Below are 20,335 nucleotides of genomic sequence, written 5' to 3'. Positions count from 1 at the left end.
TAATGGAACTCAGGTCTTGGATTTTGTTTTCCTATGCTCCTTCCAACTTCTGTAGTGAATGAGTCAGGATGAGACTCATTCACTCTCCAAGCTGTGCACTGATGGCTTGACTACAATGGGATTTGGATCAGGCTCTGAATTAGGACAGGAGGTCCTATGGGAAAATATATACCTAGGCTCAACCTGACAGAATTAAGGTTTGTTGCATGGTCTACCTTAATTTTGTAATTTCCTAATTCAGCTATTTTACTTTGTGACCTTACAGTTCTTATTGTAGTTTTTAGGTATGGAATAAACATATAATTTAGATAAATAGATTAGAAATGCACATTTATCTTCTGAGCATGGACATATAGTAGCGCTTGAGATTTGAAATTGTATTCAACAGCATAGATGAGAGTCGGTAAGTATTTCCGTTAATTCCCTTTATTCAGAAATTTATACTGGATAACTTTAGACTTGTCTCTATGTTCAGTTTTCATTGGATTTAAACTAGGCATGACTCGTTGGTGTTCAGAATACATATGAGAAATGGTATGGCTCGATGAGAAAAATGTTTTGCTTTCATAATGCAATTCTGTATATATCCTTCAACAGGAAATACAACTAAATAATTTCAGATTCTTCTACTTGCTTTTGTTTTACATTTTTTTCCACAGGTAACATGCATTATAGATGTTGCTTCTGTGAATTTGAAGAACATCTGGATGTGTTTCAATGGGAGTGCAGGAAAAATCTCAAAAGTAGACTTTAGGGTGTTTGAAATCTTTGTACTCTAATACGTGTCATAAAAATAAGCAAGTGTTTATCAGGAAATTAGTATAAATGAGTTTTTACCTATTGCATATTAAATCTGTTTAAAAATTAATTTAAAACAGCCGTGTAAAATTGAAATCGTGAAGGATGAGTAAAAACTATTAGGCTTGTTACCAAAAATCATTCTGGTAAAGGAGAAGCGAATAAGTAAATTTTTGTGCTGGGGTCTAGGTTAATTATGACAAGACTGTTTTAAAAAGATACTGCAATCTTCATCCTTTACAGTGGCTCTCATTGCTTCCCTTGTTTTGTCACAATCTTAGTGTGTTTTCTGTCTTAACTTTTACTTTTTGCATTATCTGTGATATCTTATGAATATGGATTCGGATAAACTAGTGTTCGAAATTATTCCCCCATCAGAACAGCAAACACTGCAAGAGTTTCTCATTATTCTATGTTTTAACTCGTCATTCAATTTACAGAAAGTACATGTCACTTTTGCTGCAGTGGTAGTCTGGAAGACCACTTGGAAACTTCAGTGAATTCAGAAAGCAGAATGCAGCCTCCCACTTTACTTAGTAATATGTCTCATAGGGAACATATACTTGTGTTCCAAAAACTACTTGTGGTTTCCAGTTCATTGCCTTGCTGTCTGAGGGCTTGTCTACTCTTGAAAGTTAATTTGGATTAAGGAGAGTCCACATACGGAGTTATTCCTGAATAGCTGTTCTGGAGTAATTCCACATATAGACAGTCCCTTTAAAGACTGCTTCTCTCTCTATGCACCATTCCAGTAGTTGAGATCTACTAAGATACTTCTATAACTCTAAATTCCTGCAGGCAGGCCAACTTTTGTTGGGCCTCAACCCTGGATTTGGAATTCACTTACCCTGTTGGTCCAAGTGAGCTAGAATTTGTTGGCCTTCAGCTTTTGTCAGTGGGGGGTTGCTTGAGTGGGATACCTTATTTTGTGATTTGGGGAATGTAATGGGGTCCACTAGGCCCAGAGGCTCCTGCTGGAGGCCTCACGGTCCTACCGTACTCCATCCCAGAGAGGAGCAGAAGAGAAGTCCTCCAAGCAGCCTAGAGTGGTTGTGGGGAAGCAGCCAATCGGAGCCCAGCAGACTCTCATAAAAGGAACTGCAGGGTCAGAGTCAGTCAGTCTGCTGCCTGGAGCTGAAGGAGTGAGGACTGTGTTCCTGGCTGGCTGAAGGAGCAGCAGGACCACAGACAGATCAGTTGCTGGCAGGGACTGGGGGAGCAAGAAGGAGCTCCTGGTTGGCTGCTGGGACTGAATAAGGACTGAGCCCAGTGAGGGCTGCAGGAAGACTGTGTGTCCCGGGAGCAAGCCCTGGGGGTATGGCCCCATACTAGGCCTGGGACTATTTAAGGACTAAGTCTGCGGAGGGCTACAGAGATACCAACAGAGGGGTACTGGGATAGGCACCTGTTGGACTGTATACCCTGGAAGAGGTCTGTTCTGTTTGACATACAGACAGTGAGAGAGAGTTGGCTTGGGGGCTGAGTTGTTGAAAATCCTCCTGAGAAACCACTGACAAGGGTCAGCACAAATTGAGAGTCTGCAGGCATACGTTCTCAACGAGGAGGCACTCGCGAGAGGTGGGTGCTGTCCCATTGCTGGGAAACTTTGGGAGATTGGTTATAAATGTGTGGCTTTATAACTGATATACGTGTTCCTATAGGCTGTGAGCATCACAGTTTATAAAACCGGAAAAATTAATTCATGCTATGAATATGTAATGTTTTTGGTAAATTATACAATTCTAAATTTAAAATGTAATTTTACATGTATATCTGGTGCAGATGGATTTAGAAGGTGGATTTTTAAACTTCATGTTTGCTCTACGTTTTTGTTTTTCTAAATATAAAAGTAATCATTTAAATTCCATTTCTTATAGGTATGTTCACATATGATGAGTCTACAAAACTGTTTTGGTTTAACCCATCCTCTTTTGAAACGGAGGGTCAGTTTACACTGATTGGCATAGTACTGGGTCTGGCTATTTACAATAACTGTATACTGGATGTACATTTTCCCATGGTTGTCTACAGGAAGCTAATGGGCAAAAAAGGAACTTTCCGTGATCTGGCAGATTCTCACCCTGTAAGTTCATTGTGTTCCTTGAATTTATTACTACAGGTTGTGGAAAATGTATGTTCATTTAATTAAGATTTGATTTCAACACAAGCTTACTGTCAGAATAGGTAAAAGTGAAATGTCATGTTAGGTTAGTGGAAACATTATAGGGTTATTTGTTCAAATGTGTGGATTGGTACATGATGCTACCAGTACATCTAATTTGGAGGAGTATGCATTGGCTAGCAACCGTATGTGGGTCCTGTTTCTGCCTCGCTGCATGAATGTGGACAAGTCACTTAACCTTCTGTGCCACAATAAACCAGTCTGTAAAATGAGAATATTATTGACCAACACTTTTTAAAAATTCCCATGGAAATGCTATGCTGTAGTGACTCTAAGTTTTTTTAAGTGAACGGCAGTTGTGGCAGATGGAGATTATTCACAAATTCTTGAAGCAATTATGAATTTTCTCACATGCTTTTTGTTGTCTCACCTTCTTAAAAACTATAGAGATAAAGGAGAGGGGAGAGTTCTTTTGCTGATGGCTGTAAAATAGCAATAAGCCACAATAAATATGTGTGAGTTAACAGTTAAAGCATATCTCACGTATTTTGGTCCTGTGCATTCAACCATCCAAAGAACACCAATAGCTTTCTAACATGCAACCTAGTGTTTTATTGCTGTTAGAATGATTTGTTTAAATTAATTTGGGGTAATTTTTCCATTTTTATTTGTAAGAGCTATGCAATAAATCCTTCCACTGAAAGGAAAGAGAAAGTGAATAGGATAAAGGTTATTATAAATGCCTTTTATTTTACTATATTAGAAAAAAATAACTTAATTTTTTATAGATTCCCTGGTCTGTTTAAATTGCTTTTCCTGACAACAGTATGCCAACTCAGGCCACTCTTTCAGCTGTAGTTTGAGGGCTAATAGCTACTTTAAACTCATTTTTGATTGTAATAACAAAATTGAGCTGTTTCAGATTCCCAGTTTAGTTTTATTTTTAGTAACAAGTGAATTCAGACTTGTCAAGAGGCTACAAAATGTGGGGTGACCAGTCTCATGTTTGTGGGAAGAGAACGGGTGGATTTAAAAGTTCAGTTTACCTCTTCCCTCCATTCCTCTTCCACAGTTGCCTTACTCTGCCACCCCTGCTTTAAAATCACCCTTCATAGACTCCTTTAACAAACTAATATATTTAAATACTGATTGAGTCTTAAAACTGTATAAAATTCAAAGTAGGCCACGTTAGGCATTGTTGAGTACCACAGCCAGAATTCAGAGGGTAAGAGAGCCAGATCTTGATTAAAAGGCAGTGGTTCCTAAATCAGTGTTTTCTAACATGGTACATTTGAAAGTGTTTGTGGGGCATAGGAGGAAGACAACTGGTGAGACGATGAGGATTGCAGCTAAAACTTACAATAAGTATATGGGGAAAGTTCACTACACTTTCTCCATTTAAAGAGCACTCTGACTTTCTCTGACCTTCAGTTTGCATCCCTGAGAGGCTCATACCTTTGTCCCCTAGTGGGAGTCCTTAAACTGCTGCTGCCTGCACATCCCCTGCTGCTGCTGAGCGGTATTACTAGGGGGCTCCTCAGAGGTGCAGGGCTTATTACTGCTTGAGTACAGGGACTCAGAAGGCTCCCTAAACCCCTTCAAACAACTTACATTCATTTTTTAAAATTCCACCTATACTGTGCAGTTACTGACCCTAACTTATGCTTATTTTTCAAAGTGAGGGTCAAATATTTAGCAACACTTTAACTTCCTCCTCTTCACATTATGTGCACAAACATTTTCCTGGCACTTCTGGTGATTATGTCCCAATCATGAACAATTGGGATTTGGTACAAAGTTGTGACCTCACCCAAAAGATATAGCTGACCAATCCAAGTATGTTTTTGGACAGTCAGTATCTAAAGGCGTACTCTGATTAACATTGGTGATATATAGTGGAACTTTACATTTTACAACTCTATCATCAAATGTTTTTTATTTTATTAGGTTCTTTATCAGAGTTTAAGAGACTTGTTACAGTATGAGGGAAGTGTGGAAGATGATATGATGATAACTTTCCAAATATCTCATACGGATCTCTTCGGCAATCCAATGATGCATGATTTAAAGGAAAATGGAGATAAAATCCCTATTACAAATGAAAACAGAAAGGTAATTCACATGGCACTCTAATGGTGGAATGATCTTCATCATTACTATGTATCTCAGAATTTCAGTCAGTATTCTCTAGGTATGTGATTAAAACATTAATTTCAGCTAGAGATAAAGAAATAGTTAAATTTAAAATTCCAATAGTCCAATTTGGTTAAGAAGCAGAAGAAAACACTTTTCTAAAATTGTCTTGCATGTATGACTTTGAGAGCACCAGTTGAAGATACAATACATTTGCTGTAACACACACATTTATGTATAACAAGTCAGAAATATTTAAGACTCCTTTTTAATGTTTGCTGTTTACAATCAACTGTTAACAGAATCCTGAATAGATATCTAAGTTATGTATATACAGATTGCTGCGTAAACTGGCTATAAAACTAGTAAATTGAAATGTGCATACCAGACTTCACATTGTATATCTCTCCAAACACATTTTGGACTCAGCATCTGAGCATAATCTTATAGGAAAATGTGACAGGCCAAAAGATCATCTGCTCTCTCCTTTCGTTGTAACTTGCTGCTGAATGGGCTTAGATTTCATACAAATTTAGACTACATAAAATGTTAATACCCGTAGAAGTAAGCCTTTGTGTTAGATTTTGAATCCTACCATTGTTTGTGATGACTTAAACTTTATTTACTGCTTGCTGTGTCCTACCAGAGTCCTCCAGATTGGTGGATGTTTGTGTAGGAGAAAGAATTTTTCCTTGCTCATAAACTTGGTTTCTCAAATGAAGTTGTCCACCAACTGGGAGGAATCCACCTGGACTATTTTGTTTGTGCATGTGGATAATTTGTTTAAAAATTTCAGTACATGTGAAGTTGACGGAATTGTCCAGTCATAGCTCAGCTGCCTCTGAGATTGGGGGGAGGGATAGCTCAGTGGTTTGAGCATTGGCCTGCTAAACCCAGGGTTGCAAGTTCAATCCTTGAGGGGGCCATTTAGAGATCTGGGGCAAAAATCTGTCTGGGGATTGGTCCTGCTCTGAGCAGGGGGTTGGACTAGATGACCTCCTGAGGTCCCTTCCAACCTTGATATTCTATGATTCTGTATTCTGTGATTACAGTAAGTGAGCCAAGTCCAGCAGTACACTCTGGCTTGGTTCCAGTTATGAGAAAACAAATTTATACAATGCCATGAAATATTTGCTTTCCCTAATTAAATCATTAGACCAAAATGTCTTGTTGGGTGTATCTCGTTTTTTGAAGGGTAGGGTTTGGCTTTTAACTATTAAATATGTTTTGGGGTTGTTTTCTTACAGGAATTTGTCAATCTGTATGCGGACTACATTCTCAACAAATCAGTAGAAAAGCAGTTCAAAGCCTTTCGGAGAGGATTCCATATGGTGACCAATGAGTCTCCACTGAAATATTTATTTAGACCAGAGGAAATTGAATTACTTATTTGTGGAAGTAGGGTAAGAAATCTGGAATGTGCAACAAAACAAATTGCTGGTTTTCTTATCCCAAAGATACAATTATGGGTGGTGATAAAATGTCTTACATTTACAGAATCTAGACTTTCAAGCACTAGAAGAAACTACAGAATATGATGGTGGCTATAGCCGAGACTCTCTTATTATTAGGTAAGTTCTTTAACTTTTCAAGGGATATACAAGAACTGTATTTTACTAAATTCATGATGAAAAGGCAGCAACTGTAATGTGAGGTTCGTGTTTTTGAAGTACACACTGAAGTCCAGCAGAGCTAAATATCATTTATTATTGTTACTGAATTATCTATAATTTCACTGTGAGTATTTGAATAAAGTCAGCAAATGATAAGATGCTTAACATGCTGTTATAGAATAAACTCTTTAAACCAGTGGTTCGCGAAATGTTACAGGGGGTTCTCGGGGAAAAATTCCCTAATGGCGGACAGAGCTGTCCTTAGGGACCCCGGACAGCACGGGAATCTATTACACTGAGGAGATTTAAACTTCAAGACTCCTTATAAGAAATGGAATGGGAGGTGGATATTTTTTGCTGTTTTTAAAATTAAGTAGGCAGCTAGTATTGTTTTTAAAATTATTATGAAGAACAAGTTTAAGCTTTGTTGTAACGTGTGTTGTTTGCTTGAACTGCTCAAGACCTGAATACTTGTATAAGAAGAACTCTTTGAGTTGGCTTCTTAGATACCTTCATGCTGTTCCACATCTGATACTTCTTGATGAAACATAGGAGCCTTGTCTTATAACAAGCTTATTCAAAGTGATACAAGCTACGAAAGTGAGATCTTGGAAGGGTGTTGCTGTTTTCATAATGTAATAAAAATACTGTAATGATAAATAATAAATAATAATAGTGTGTAATAAGCATGTCATAAAAACAAATTTTATATTTCCAAGATCACTGCTTTTATAATTTATACTCGGGTAAAGGAGAAAATCCCTGGAAATATTCCTTTTTAGGATGGGGTTTGTGAGACTTGAAATTTTGGTGAAAGGGGTTCCACAGGTTGCTAAAGTTTGGGAACCACTGCCTTAAACAAATGAAAACTTATCAAAAGCGGTTGAAGAAACTGAAGGGTAAAAAATGATGGTTACTTTGCACTTGAACTTTTTTACTCTTGTGCTTTCTTGTTGAGAGATGGAAGGGACTCATTAGGTAAGCCCCAACTGGGCAGGATTATTCCTTACACTATGCTACCTATTATTTGCCTAGTTTGGTAAAAAACTTCTCTCAGAAATGTTTAGGGCCTTTTCATCTCCAACCTGGATTACTCCCACATATGGGAAAGGAAATTCCACATCTTGTTGCTTGCAGAATTTCCAATTAATTCTTCTCTTAGTGTGAGAGAATCTGTAGGAGCCATGCTGATAAAGTTCCCCTGTAATTTACTAGCCAACCCTTCAAGGGAGAAGTTCCTTAGTACACAGCAGGGGAAGCAGGTAAATTAATGTTCAGAGTCCTTTGGGGTTGCCCTTAGGGGATTGATGCCACAATGTGCTCAACCACGTCCTTCTCACTCACAGAGCCCATGTTGCACAGAAGGGCTTCTGTGAGGTCAAAAGTGGAATAATGCTATGGAGGGTTTTCCTATCCTCCTCCTCTGGGAGAGGATGGTATAGTTCTTGTAATCTTCGGCTGTCTGCTTCTCCTCCGGGCCATGGTTGTCTTTCTCTTCTAGTCCCTCTCCAGTCTGTCTACATCATTCGAGTATTGAGGTTCCCAGATCTGAATTAAATAGTCTGTGTGTAGTGTCTCTTATAAGTCTAGAATATATTCAAATGATCTTCAGGACCATGAAATAAGAGATGGCGCTGATTTTTGCTCAATGATGAATTATCCTAATAGGAGTTTGTGATGGGTGGAAGTGTCATAATTTGTTCTGATGGGCCATTAGTGAGTACATTCATTATCATATATAATCGAAACAAAAGGCCTCCAAACCATGCCATTTGTCAAGAATGAGGATGTGCAAAATATTGTTTACCATAGTTACGATTATAGAAAAATGTAGGGGCTCCAAAAACTCCTGCTCTGATTATTTTACATATAATCAGGCTGACACTTTTTTGATGAATTACTGTTTTTATTCCTCTAATATTGTAGAAGCCACCTTTTCTGATCTTTATTTTCACCTCCGTTTTGATCTTAACACACAGTTGGTAATTGACATATGACTTGAACTATTTAGTCAAACTAATATTGATATGTTTGGTAATACGATACGAAGAAGAGAGAAACAAGATTATCAGAGAATAGACAATGCATTGCAATAAGGATAATTGAAAAATATAGAAAATACGAACAATATAGAAAACAAATGGACAGCATCTGCAAATTATTTGCTAATTTTAGAATAGTCTGAAATAGTTTTAAAAAGTTAACACTTGAACCTTCAAGGATTTTGAAATACTTCAGATGTAGCTTCAAAACTTCAGTGGTTAGCAAATGTTTGAATGCAATTTTGTTCAACTCCTGTATGCTCGGTTTGTATGCTGATGTGTTAGAGGATCAAATATGGTGCCATATTTGATAATGTGTCAATTAACAACTGCAAATTGCATAATTCTGGCAGTTGTGAAAGTTGCATACAAGTAGGGGGAGGTCTTGTTTGTATCAAATATTCTTAACAATATTTTTCCCTTGCTTTCTCAACTTTGTTTTTAATTTCCCCTCGATAGGGAATTCTGGGAAATAGTCCATTCATTTACAGATGAGCAGAAAAGACTATTTTTGCAGTTTACAACAGGCACGGACAGAGCACCTGTGGGAGGACTTGGAAAATTAAAGATGATTATAGCCAAAAATGGCCCAGACACAGAGAGGTAAAATATTGACCTTTTGTTTGGTAAAATTTGTATTTTGACTTCCTAAAAATTAAGACGAATTCTGCAAAGTGAAAATACCAGCAGCCGAATCTTAACATTAAAGATTTTTAATAGCATTTTAATAATATTTTATAGTGCTGTGACCTCAAGGTTACAAGAAAACAACGGGTATAAATTTTAAAGCAAAACTGGAGTATTGTTCTTGCATATGTAAGCAGATGAAATAGCATGGTATTTCTCAAAGATGATGATGCTTATATGCGTGCGCTGTGCATTCCAATGACTGAATTCTTCCTTTTCTGTTTTTTCTTAGATTACCTACATCTCACACATGCTTTAATGTCCTTTTGCTTCCGGAATACTCAAGCAAAGAAAAGCTTAAAGAGAGATTGTTGAAGGCCATCACATATGCCAAAGGATTTGGCATGCTGTAATCAATAAATAAATATAACAAAAGGGATTAAAATTGGTGGTGGTGATGTCCCTGTCCAAAAAAGGCCATAAGATAGTGAGCTACAGTAGTCACCTGTGTTTGTGCCTCCCTTCTTTACTGGGGACACTGGGCTGGAACAGCAGATTTCAGCTGCTTATATGAACAAATTCTTTATTTTTTCTTTTAGCGTGAAAGTATTACATATTCTTTCACTTGTATGTACAGAGAGGTTTTCCTGAATATTTATTTTAAGGGTTAAATCACTTTTGCTTGTGTTTATTACTGCTTGAAGTTGAGCCTTTTTGAGTATTTACAAGAAAACAAACTGTACTCTCCCAAGGAAAATATTGCCATCATTTGTAGACCATGTAACCTTCAAGTATGTGCTATATTTTTGTCCCTGTATCTAATCAAATCAGGAACTGTACTTTTTTGAAGAGTTTGCTTTTGAAACTTGAAGTCTTGGAAAACAGTGTGATGCAATTACTGCTGTTCTAGCCCCCAAAGAGTTTCTGTTCAAAATCTTAATCAATAAAGATGGAAGGGAGAACTTGGAATGTTAAACTGCAGCCTTGAGAACTTTACTTTAGTCACAGCACAACAATTAAAACTCATTTCACTATGTGTTGTCTTCACATGTCTTGTAATATATTGTGTTTTAATTAGCAAAACATATTTCTTAGTCTATGAAAGGGTAGGAGTTTTAGTTACATTGTTTAAAAAAAAAAAGTTTACTGGGGAAAGTGCATTTTCAGCCAAACAGCTTTAGACTAGAGAGTGAAGTTTGTTGAAAAAAGGATAGGAAGTTGCTATATTATAAACAAAAAGCATGTGGAAGTGCACTTAAAATGAAGTTTTATTATTAATTGCCTATTACGTTGACATTTTAAATAGACAATCCAAAGTCTTCCCTACATGTTATGTCATCATCCTTATTTAATGAACTGTTGTTCCTTTATCAAGGCACATGATCAGTGTTGCAACATAATCAAAAGGGATGGCTACTGTACGTTATCTTTTTCATCTGACAATAGACAACAATTGAAAATGATTAAAACAAACTTTTAAGGCTTACTTTATATTGTTTATTCCCAACTATTAAATATACTGTTAGAAAGGAAAAATATTAAGGTTACTTTCATCTGCTACATAAAATATACAATAGGTTTTGAATTTAAATCTACAAATCATATCAGAAGTAAATCCTTTACCTTTCGTAGTCTGTATATGTAATGTTAACTTCTCCTGTTGCAATATAAAATAAAGGGATTATGCATTTTTAACTAAGAGGACATAATTGGCATATCTCGTTTTACTGCAAGCAACAGCTGATGTGCAGAGCTGAGCTTGTGCCTTGACAATTGCTATAACTGACTACTACAGATCAAATCCATTTGATGATTTGTGTGAAATTGGCATTAAAAGGCAGAGTTTTGAAATCATTGGAGGGAGAAAAGATGTCTTTTCAGGATTATTTTAATAAATTCTTTCTAGTAATAGAAACAGACAAATGTTATGTAACTATAATGCTGAATAAAACAGTGACGTTTTTCACCATGGTTCAGTGAAAAAGAAGACAGTGATTTCCTTACTTTCATAAGTTAACATGGGACATCATTAAACTATTTATTTTGAAACCTTTAAAGTATATTATATGCTGAGGATGAGACAAACATTAAGCTCTCCAGAAATGACATAACGCAGCGTTGCCAACCCTAAGTGTTCAAAAATCATGAGTCAGGCCCCAAACCATCAAGATTGCCTTAAAAATTGAGATTTTTTTTAAAATGAGACTTGAAAAAATTGATTCTTTTTATCTGGTTTTGAGCCTTTAGGGTGTACTTAGAATACAGTTTCAAGGTTTTCTCCACCACCATGTGGGCTAGAAACTGTTTTTGTTTAAATGAAAGCTGAGATTCTCACCTAATCACATCTGCAGGAGCCAGGGCTTTAAGAAAAAACATCAACTATTGCAAATCTCTCACTACAACACTGCCTTACTGAGTTATTTGGGCACCTTGCCATCTTCCTGTGCTTTAGATGGTGAGCATAGATGCTGTTCATTATTGCCTTGCGGCAGTCCGTAAGTATGAAAAGTTCTTGATACCACATGTTTATTCTAGAGCTGTTCAAACCATATGTGGTTTGCCCAGGAAATGTTCTGACTGATATTTATGTCAAGTTCTCTCGGTGTAAGATTTGTGGTGATGGTTATTTTTATATAGCTCCAAAAGTGCTAGGCATTTCAGTCAGGTAAAAATACATGGTTCTTGCTCTGGATTGATTACATTCTAAATGGATGAGAGCTTTATACAACAGAAGAAAAAGTAACATTAAAATAATGTATAATTGTACTAGCTTTCAAAAAGCATGAATTGCTTTTGAGAGGGCATTACCAGATACATAAGAACTTTGTAGAATTACTAGACTTCTCATTTAAAGATACCATGTTAAAGATATAACCTATACTAGATCCTTAGGCCTGAGTTTTATCTCCTTAGCACAGCACTGATGGAATTCTGTAGACATAAAGGCTTTTTCAGCCTTGAGGGGTAGAAGTAGCAGTAGTAAGCCAGAACCCTTACTGGCAGCTGTCCACTGTAAATACTGCCCTAAAATGTTCCAGTCAGTTTCATTTACTGACCCTATCAAGAAGAAAGCATTTCCCTCAAAGGACTGGCTTTTCTGTCTTCAGCTATTCAGGATTCCAGGAACACTGACTGAATATCCTTCACCATTACTTAACTCCCAGGCTGGTCTGGTACAGTCGAAGCCCTACAAAATTTAGCTTGGGAACTTGGGTACACCTGTGCAGCATTTTGATGCCTGTTCCTAGGCATTTTGGCACACACCACTTCCCCCTCCCCCGGGTGAAGGTGCGGGGGGAGGACGTTTTGGAATCTCTTCTTTTTTTGCCAGCACTTTGGTGTTTTTACTAGGTTCACAGAGCTCTACCATTGCCGTTGTCCTCGGCACACTGACACCATAATATCATAGGCACCTGAACACCTTACAGTGAGACACCTATCCTGGTTCAGTGCCTTGTTTGGTGCTCATCAATTATTTGGTTCAACATCCAGCACTTCCCTCAGTGCCCAGGTATCTATGGTCTGTTTATTTCAGGCATGGCATTGAGGGAGGAAAGAAGGTTGCTCAGGTGCTTCAAACATTTGCCAAGTGGGCACCCTAACTGTGACGGGTTTTTACCAGCACACACACAGGTAGGGACACACCCAGCTGCAGTTACATGCGGATGCTGTGATCAGCTGTGGATGGGAAGGCTTCACCTAAGGCACTTCCCAGCTGCTCAGGTACACACACCTTTCTGGGTTTATATTGTGCTGCACAGCATAAGCTCATGAAGTTCACCCCCCTCCCTCAATGTGGAGAGAAAATATACAACAGCTTTCTGCCCTGAGTTATGACTCCCACACACTTTTTTTGAACAAAGCAAAAACAAGTTTATTAACTACAAAAGATCGATTTTAAGGGATTATAGGGGATAGCAAACAGATCAGAGCAGATTACCTAGCAAATAAAGAAAGAACACAAACTAAGCTTAATATACTAAAGAGGTTGGATATGAATAGCAAATTCTCACCCTAAATTATTATAAAGCAGGCTCCAGGCTCTTAAGGGGCAAGCTGCGCAGGCTTGCAGCTTAGAAACCCCAGTTCCATTCACAGGCTAAAAATCCCTTTAGCCTGGATCCAGCACTTCTCTTCCCCACCCCCCAGTTCAATCTTTGTTCCTCAGGTGTTTCCAGGAGTCTTCTTGGGTGGGGAGTCAGTGAAGAACCATGAGGAGGTCATTCCCCTGCCTTATATAGCTTTTGTATATGACAGGAACCCTTTGTCTCAAAGCTTGGTTCCCACACCAGTCAATGGAAAAACACTGGTATTCCAAGATGGAGTCCAGCACCAGGTGACCTGGTCACATGTCCCTGTAGTGTTACAGCAGACATGAGTCGGAGCCTGTTTGTAGCATCCTCAAGAAGGCCCCCAGGTGGGAAATAAACTGCTTCTATGGGCTATTGTTCTCCCTAATGGTTCATTAATTTGAATGGGACTTTCCTAGCCAGCCATCTAGACTGTGAGACTTTTGTCTAGTGGGTGTTCCCCATATGTAAACACAGTTGTAACAGATACACAGTCAATATTCACAACTTCAGATACAAAAATGATACATGCATACAAATAGGATAATCATATTCATTAAATCATACCCTTTCCAATGACACCTCACATGGCGTGTATTGCATAAAATACATTGATTATGTCTTCATATAATAAAATCTCTGAAGAATATGGGGGCAGTGTCACACTGACCTCTACCTCATCACATACACAGAAGGCAGGCACCAAGAGGGCTGGCAGCTCCCTGAGGTACTCCTGACTCAAAGCAGCTTGTATTGAGGTTTCCTGACTGCTTCAAAGCAGTGAATACAAAGGAGGAGAGATATGATATCCGTTCCCAGTATCACTCTATAGTAAGTGACATGCAGTCATTCTTAGTCCTCTGCAACGATGCCATGAAGCCCTTAGTGTCAACTTTGAGTCACTCGTCTTCCATGAGGTCAGCAGGGCTATGATCTCAGTGCAGCAAGTTTACACATTCTGAGTCAGCGCTTCCAACACAAGAAAAGCTTTGGCTTCACCACCAGTGTCTCTAGTACTCAGGCCTCTGACACCGCTAATGTTGGTACTTGCAAATATAGAGTATTTGGGGATTCCATAGCTTCGCCAGCTTGCCATTACCAGTGCCCTGCCTGCTGGAGGCAGACCTGGGGGACCTTTTAAAAACGGCAGTGGCAGCTGGTCTCCTCAAACACAGCTCCTGAGTATTCTTCAAGGTGGACAGCAGGGTACAAGATCAAAAGGTTGCCCCACTCATGAAAATGCTCCCATGTTTCTCAGTAACAAACAGATGCTGCAGGCAATTCACTCCCTTCTGGCACAGAAAGTCATCAAGCCTGTCTTACCAGACAAGATGAAGTCTCATTCCAGAAATGAATGAATATCTAATCAAAGAAAAGCTCAAGATAGTCACACTGAGCCATCATGCTGCTTGCTTGCTTGCTTGCGTTATTTATTTAAAGAGGAAGGCCATATGTATCCCTAGGTGGACACCTTCATGCACCTGGGGGTGCTCCTCAAATACTGGAAGATTTGCTGTACTGGTTTCATATGTTACATTTGAGGATACCATTGGTGCCAAATGTTTTCACTAAATGGCTGAAGAGGTAGTTGTGTCCTACATGCACAGCCTGGCAGTATATGTGTTCCCCTACTTGTAACATTGGCTGATTGCACCACTCTGAAATGTGTCAAAAGCTCAGTCCCTGTTGTGGGATGTTGAAGCTGGAATATGGAAGTCACTAAGGTTCATGATAAATTACCCAGAGATCCGATTTGTACCTAGCAGACAATTGGAATACAGATAGGTTAAAAGTTTCAGAAGTGCCTAAGACTTGGTCTACAGTTCACTTAGGCACTTCCGAAAATTTTACCGTTAGACATTACTCAGCTCAGACTTCTTTGCCTTGGACAGGATCCACAATATCACCATTCTGTCAGAAAGGGGTAAACCATATGCTACAAAGATGTTTTGGACTATGCTACAAATGTTGGGTCTCGTAGCCTAGCAGTGAGCCCTCTTCACATGAAACAATCTCATTGGACTTCATGGCACCAATGGCAACAAGCATCATAGACTCCCACATCATATCTGGGCAACAACTGAGCTCTGGACTTCTCTGCCCTGCTGACATTCCAGGGACAAACTCCAGTCTAAACACTATCTGGTCAAATACTAGTGACCATAGACCCACCTAGCATTGAATGGAAAGACCACACAGGGATTCAAAGTTCCATGGGAGTGGTCTCTCCAAGAGCAGCAACTGTGCAGATGTTTTGCAAATAAGGATGGATCTGTATGTTCTAATAACCTTTAGAGACCAGGTATCCCAAAAAGGGTGTCCTGATTGGCATGGTGAATCAGGCCACCGTGTTCTACATTAACAAGGAATGAGGCACAAGTCACACCGCCGTTGGCAGGAAAGCCTTACAGATGAGGGGGCTGACTTCTGTCTCAAGATATTCCTACATGCTATGTACCTAGCACGGAAGAAGAATGTTGCTGCAGGTAGGCAATCAGTTTGATAGAGCCCCCTGAGTGAGGAAGCAACAAACCAGCTCTTCCTCCAGGAGAGGGGGGATATACTGATCCGGGAGACTTCATTTGCTGTTAAAAGGTTTTGGAAGTTCTCTTAAAAACCCAACTTTTTTCCAGTTGATACATTTGACAGGCATTGCTGTTACCTAAAGAACCACATGAGATGATTTAGAGGATCTGTCTGTGCAATTTATGAATTCTGTTTGATAGTTATGAAGTAGCTCTGTCATGGAATACCTCTAGGTCTATGTCAACACCAGGGCTTACAAGCCTGAAAGCACACCGTTACTAAATCAGGGACAACACCTGATGATTAAAGACTATCAGTACCTGAATAGGTCTTATGTGCAGAAAACAAGAGTAACTGCATCCTAAGGGAATCCAGATCTCTCCACCTTCCCTCTGCTGGGGGCTGGTGATGGGTAGAAGACTGGAAAATTCCCAAAGAGACAGACAAGACAAAGCAGGGGTGTAAAAAGAAAACACATGAGGAGAAAGAACAGAGGAAGTGTGGGAGGAGCTGGGAAGGAGATGGATACCCAAGGTCACAGAAGGCATGCTGAGGAAAGAAAGCTCCATGTTTCAGAACACAAACCATGCACTGGAGCAGGACTCTGGATGGGCCAACTGACTCTGACCACAGCCCAAGGAATACTCTGGAGTGCTGAGGAAATGGAAGCAGGGAAATGAGTGTAGGGTTTATTATTTTTGTATAGATCTATGTATTTCTCATGCTTTTGAAGAGCTATGCTGTGTTTGTCTCCTGTGCAAAGTCTGTATGTGTTACATGCTATGCCTACCACGTGGCCCCTTGAAGAGGTAAACCAGAAGGCCCACACATTTGGGTAGAGTTCTGAGTCATAAGAAATGTTGTCAGATCTGTAGTACACATGTTTAGTTTACAGAAGGAGAATTTTTTTGCAAGTAGATTCCTAGTCAATCAGTAAAAGTACTTCTTGACTACAGAGATGTTATGAACTGCTTTAAAAATACCACGCCAACATCCTATTGTGGCTCACAACACCATTGCAGTATATCTCCGGCCCCAAGCTTGCATCTCATAAATGCAAAGTTCTATAGTTCCTGAGACTGCATTATAGAAGAAAGCTCTGCTTCTAAATCTTAGAGAACAGACCAATTTGTGGCTGATAGGAACCATGACGGAAGGGCCAACAGGTGTGTCATTTCCAGGTTTACAGTAACCGGGATCCATTACATTTGGTTGGCTGGTTGTAGCTTTGATTTCACATGAAGGGTTATCATAGGCCGGGTCTACACTACAAAGTTAGGTTGACATATGCCGCGTTAGGCTGAGTTAATAATGTGTGTGTCTACACTACTGAGTGCCTTCTGCCGCCCTAAAGGGCTTGTAAAGTCAACTTCTGTACTCCACCTCCACAAGAAGCATAGCGCTTCAGTTGACATCTACATATCGACATGGGGATAGTGTAGACACTGCACTATGTAATTCGAATGAATTGGCCTCCAGGACTCCCACAGTGCTCCGCTGTGACCACTCTGGAGAGCACTTTCAACTCCACTGCATTTCAGCCAGGTACACAAGAAACACCCGCCTCCCCTCCCCCCCACGTTAAAGCCCTGGGAACTTTGGATTTTCATTTCTTGTTTGATCGACATGGAGAGCTCGTCAGCACAGCTGACAATGGATGCTCAAGGTCGCAAACAGGTTCCAGCATGGAGCACAGAGGAGGTAGTGGATCTTATTGCTGTGTGGGGAGAAGAGTCTGTGCAGGCAGAGCTCCGAACCAGCAGAAGAAACACTAACATCTATGCCAAAATCGCACAAGGCATGGAGGAGAAGGACTACACCAGGGACACAGCAGTGCTGCGTGAAAATAAAGGAGCTTCGACAAGCGTACCAGAAGACAAGGGAGGTGAACAGTCACTCTGGTTCAGAGCCACAGACATGCCACTTCTCTGAGGAGCTGCATGCGATTCTAGGGGGCGACCCTACCATTACCCCAAAATGCTGCATGGAGACCTCCCAGGAGCCCCGGGCGACCTCAGGCAACAACGAGGAAGACGTTGACAAGGAAGAGGAGGAGGAGGAGAATGTGAGGCAGGCAAGTGGAGGATCCATTCTCCCTGACAGCCAAGAATTTTTTTTAACTCTGGAGCCCATCCCTTCACAGGATCAATTGTCGGTGGAGCATGATGCTGGGGAAGGCACCTCTGGTGAGTACACACAGGGGTTATATGCTATTATTTTTAATTTAGAATCTGAATAAAAAAATTGAGATAGACATTATCCGCAGCCACTCCAGAGCATGCTCTCTGAAAAAGACTGTTTATGTGACAGGGGGTGGCCCGGGAATCCTCCCTTGATATCTCTAGGAAGCTTTCATGCAGGTACTCTGCAATCCCTTGCAGAAGGTTTCTGGGAAGGGCTGCCTTATTTCATCCACCACGGTAGGACACTTTCCCGCGCCGCTCCAGTATGAACTCTTCTGGCATCATTGCGGCACACAGCATTGCAGCATAAGGACCAGTTCTGTACCCAGATGCTTGCGGCATCTGCTCCCTTCCCGCCTCTGTTACCCTCGGGAGAGTGATATCGCATATGGTCACCTAGGGGACAAGGAGGAAGTTTTCAGTGGTAGCCTTTAAACTGCAAACAATTCAACAAGTAATCCGCCCCGTTTGGTGAAATCTGGGTCACACAACCACAGTTTCCTGAGCGTGCCCTGGTTGTGGTTGGAAGGGATTGCCATGTATTGCAACCAGCATTTAAAAAGAGGGGCGACACTTCCTGTTTGTCTCCCTTCCACCCCAAACTGGTGCCGTTTTTGTAACAATCAAACTGTTTGCTGGGCTTAGCACCATCCCGGTTGCTATGGAACAGGGGGCTGTGCTGAGGTTACAACCATTGATCCCAAAGATGTCTTCACAAAAGCTGCAGCACAAGACCTCTCGCCCATGCCTCGTGGCTTTACTCACAATGGCTGGAGCAGCAAACTGACTCTTGCAATAGCCAGCACTTCTGCTTATGTTGTGGCTTGCAGGGAAGTGCATTGAGGGGTATTGCTTTTATAAAAAGAATTAACCTTGCACCAAAAACAATGTATGCACTGTCAATGCTACCCTTGTGTTTTGTATTCTTTGCAGCTGAAACCTTGTCCGTAGGCACATCCTCCACAGTGGGACAGAGACTTTCCCAGATTAGAAGGGGAAGACATGTTCAATGAGTTAATGCGGCCGCCGAGAGTGACAAGATGGAGCTCAGCGCATGGAGGACTGCACTGTCCGACAGCCTGCACAATGACCACAAGGACAGGAGAGCATGAGGGAACATGAGCGTGACACGCAGGGCAAGATGGTGTGGATTATGAGGGAGCCAACAGACATGTTGAGGCATCTGGTTGAGTTTCAAGAAAGGCAGCTGGACACTAGAGTCCCGCTGCAGTCTATGCTGAACCTGCTGCCATCGTCATCAAGTTCCACATCCTCCTCTCCCAGACGTCCTAGGATGCGGGAGGGGAGGGAAGTCCAGTATCCCTTGCACTCAACTCCAGGGGAGGGTACAAGGACCAGAAGGTGTCTGTTCCCACATCTTTGATTGTTATTGCAATGCAATTGTAAGGAAGCTGTCCTTGTTTCTCTCTCTCCCACGCCCAGTGTTATCAGCCCTTTTGCCCCAGGTTATCTTACTTTTCTTTGCTGTCTCTGTGTTTATGTGCAAAATAATAACGGATTGAGGAGAAAAGGCTCTTTATTCATTCAGTGCACTGTGGTTAGTGGGGGTGTAGTTTATAGGGGAGTATGTGCAATGAAGGGGACAGCAAGGTAAGGAACAACACACATAAGTGTCATATTACTGTGGGTCATTGATTAAACTAGTTTTCAAAGCCTCACGGAGACGCAAAGCCCCTCAATATGCTCTTCTTATTGCCCTGGTGGCTGGCTGCTCAAAATTGGCTGCCAGGCAATCCGCCACCACCACCCCACCCCGCTGGAAACTTTTCTCCCTTTGTTTCACAGATATTCTGGAGCACACAGCAACAACAATGGGGAAATTGCTTTCACTGAGGTCTAACTTAGTAACAGCGCCAGTGACCTTTTAAACATCCAAAGGCACATTCCCCCACCATTCTGCACTTGCTCAGCCTATGGTTGAACCGCTTCTTACTGCTGTCGAGGCTGCCTGTGTACAGCTTCATGAGCCATGGAAGCAAGGAGTAGACTGGGTCTCCCAAGATCACAATTGGCATTTCAACATCACCAACGGTTGTTTTGCAGTCGGGAAAGAAAGTTCATGCTTGCAGCTTTCTGAACAGACCCGAGTTCCTAAAGATGCGCACGTCATGCACCTTTCCCGACCGTCCCACGTTGATGTCGGTGAAATGCCCCTGTGATCCACCAGCACTTGCAACACCATTGAGAAGTATCCCTTTTG

At 40.6% G+C, this 20,335-nt stretch overlaps 1 protein-coding gene across 3 annotated transcripts in view; it reads left to right on the top strand.

The window, feature by feature from the left end:
- The window catches only part of LOC112116024 (ubiquitin-protein ligase E3A), a 99,639-nt gene extending 88,820 nt beyond the window's left edge, over positions 1 to 10,819 (top strand). For all 3 annotated transcript variants that reach the window (XM_026650386.1, XM_026650384.1, XM_026650388.1), the window contains 6 exons: positions 2,676 to 2,881; positions 4,868 to 5,032; positions 6,301 to 6,456; positions 6,551 to 6,624; positions 9,168 to 9,311; positions 9,628 to 10,819. In XM_026650386.1, coding sequence (XP_026506171.1) covers positions 2,676 to 2,881; positions 4,868 to 5,032; positions 6,301 to 6,456; positions 6,551 to 6,624; positions 9,168 to 9,311; positions 9,628 to 9,748 — 866 coding nt within the window. In that variant the 3' untranslated portion in view covers positions 9,749 to 10,819. The remainder of the gene's footprint in view (positions 1 to 2,675; positions 2,882 to 4,867; positions 5,033 to 6,300; positions 6,457 to 6,550; positions 6,625 to 9,167; positions 9,312 to 9,627) is intronic.
- The last annotated feature ends 9,516 nt before the right edge of the window (positions 10,820 to 20,335 follow it).

Source organism: Terrapene carolina, unplaced genomic scaffold (genome assembly GCF_002925995.2).
Source record: "Terrapene carolina triunguis isolate 2854851 unplaced genomic scaffold, T_m_triunguis-2.0 Scaffold25, whole genome shotgun sequence".
NCBI lineage: Eukaryota > Metazoa > Chordata > Testudines > Emydidae > Terrapene > Terrapene triunguis.
The sequence above is the reverse complement of the archived record's forward strand: the minus strand, read 5'-3'. Positions and strand labels throughout refer to the sequence as shown.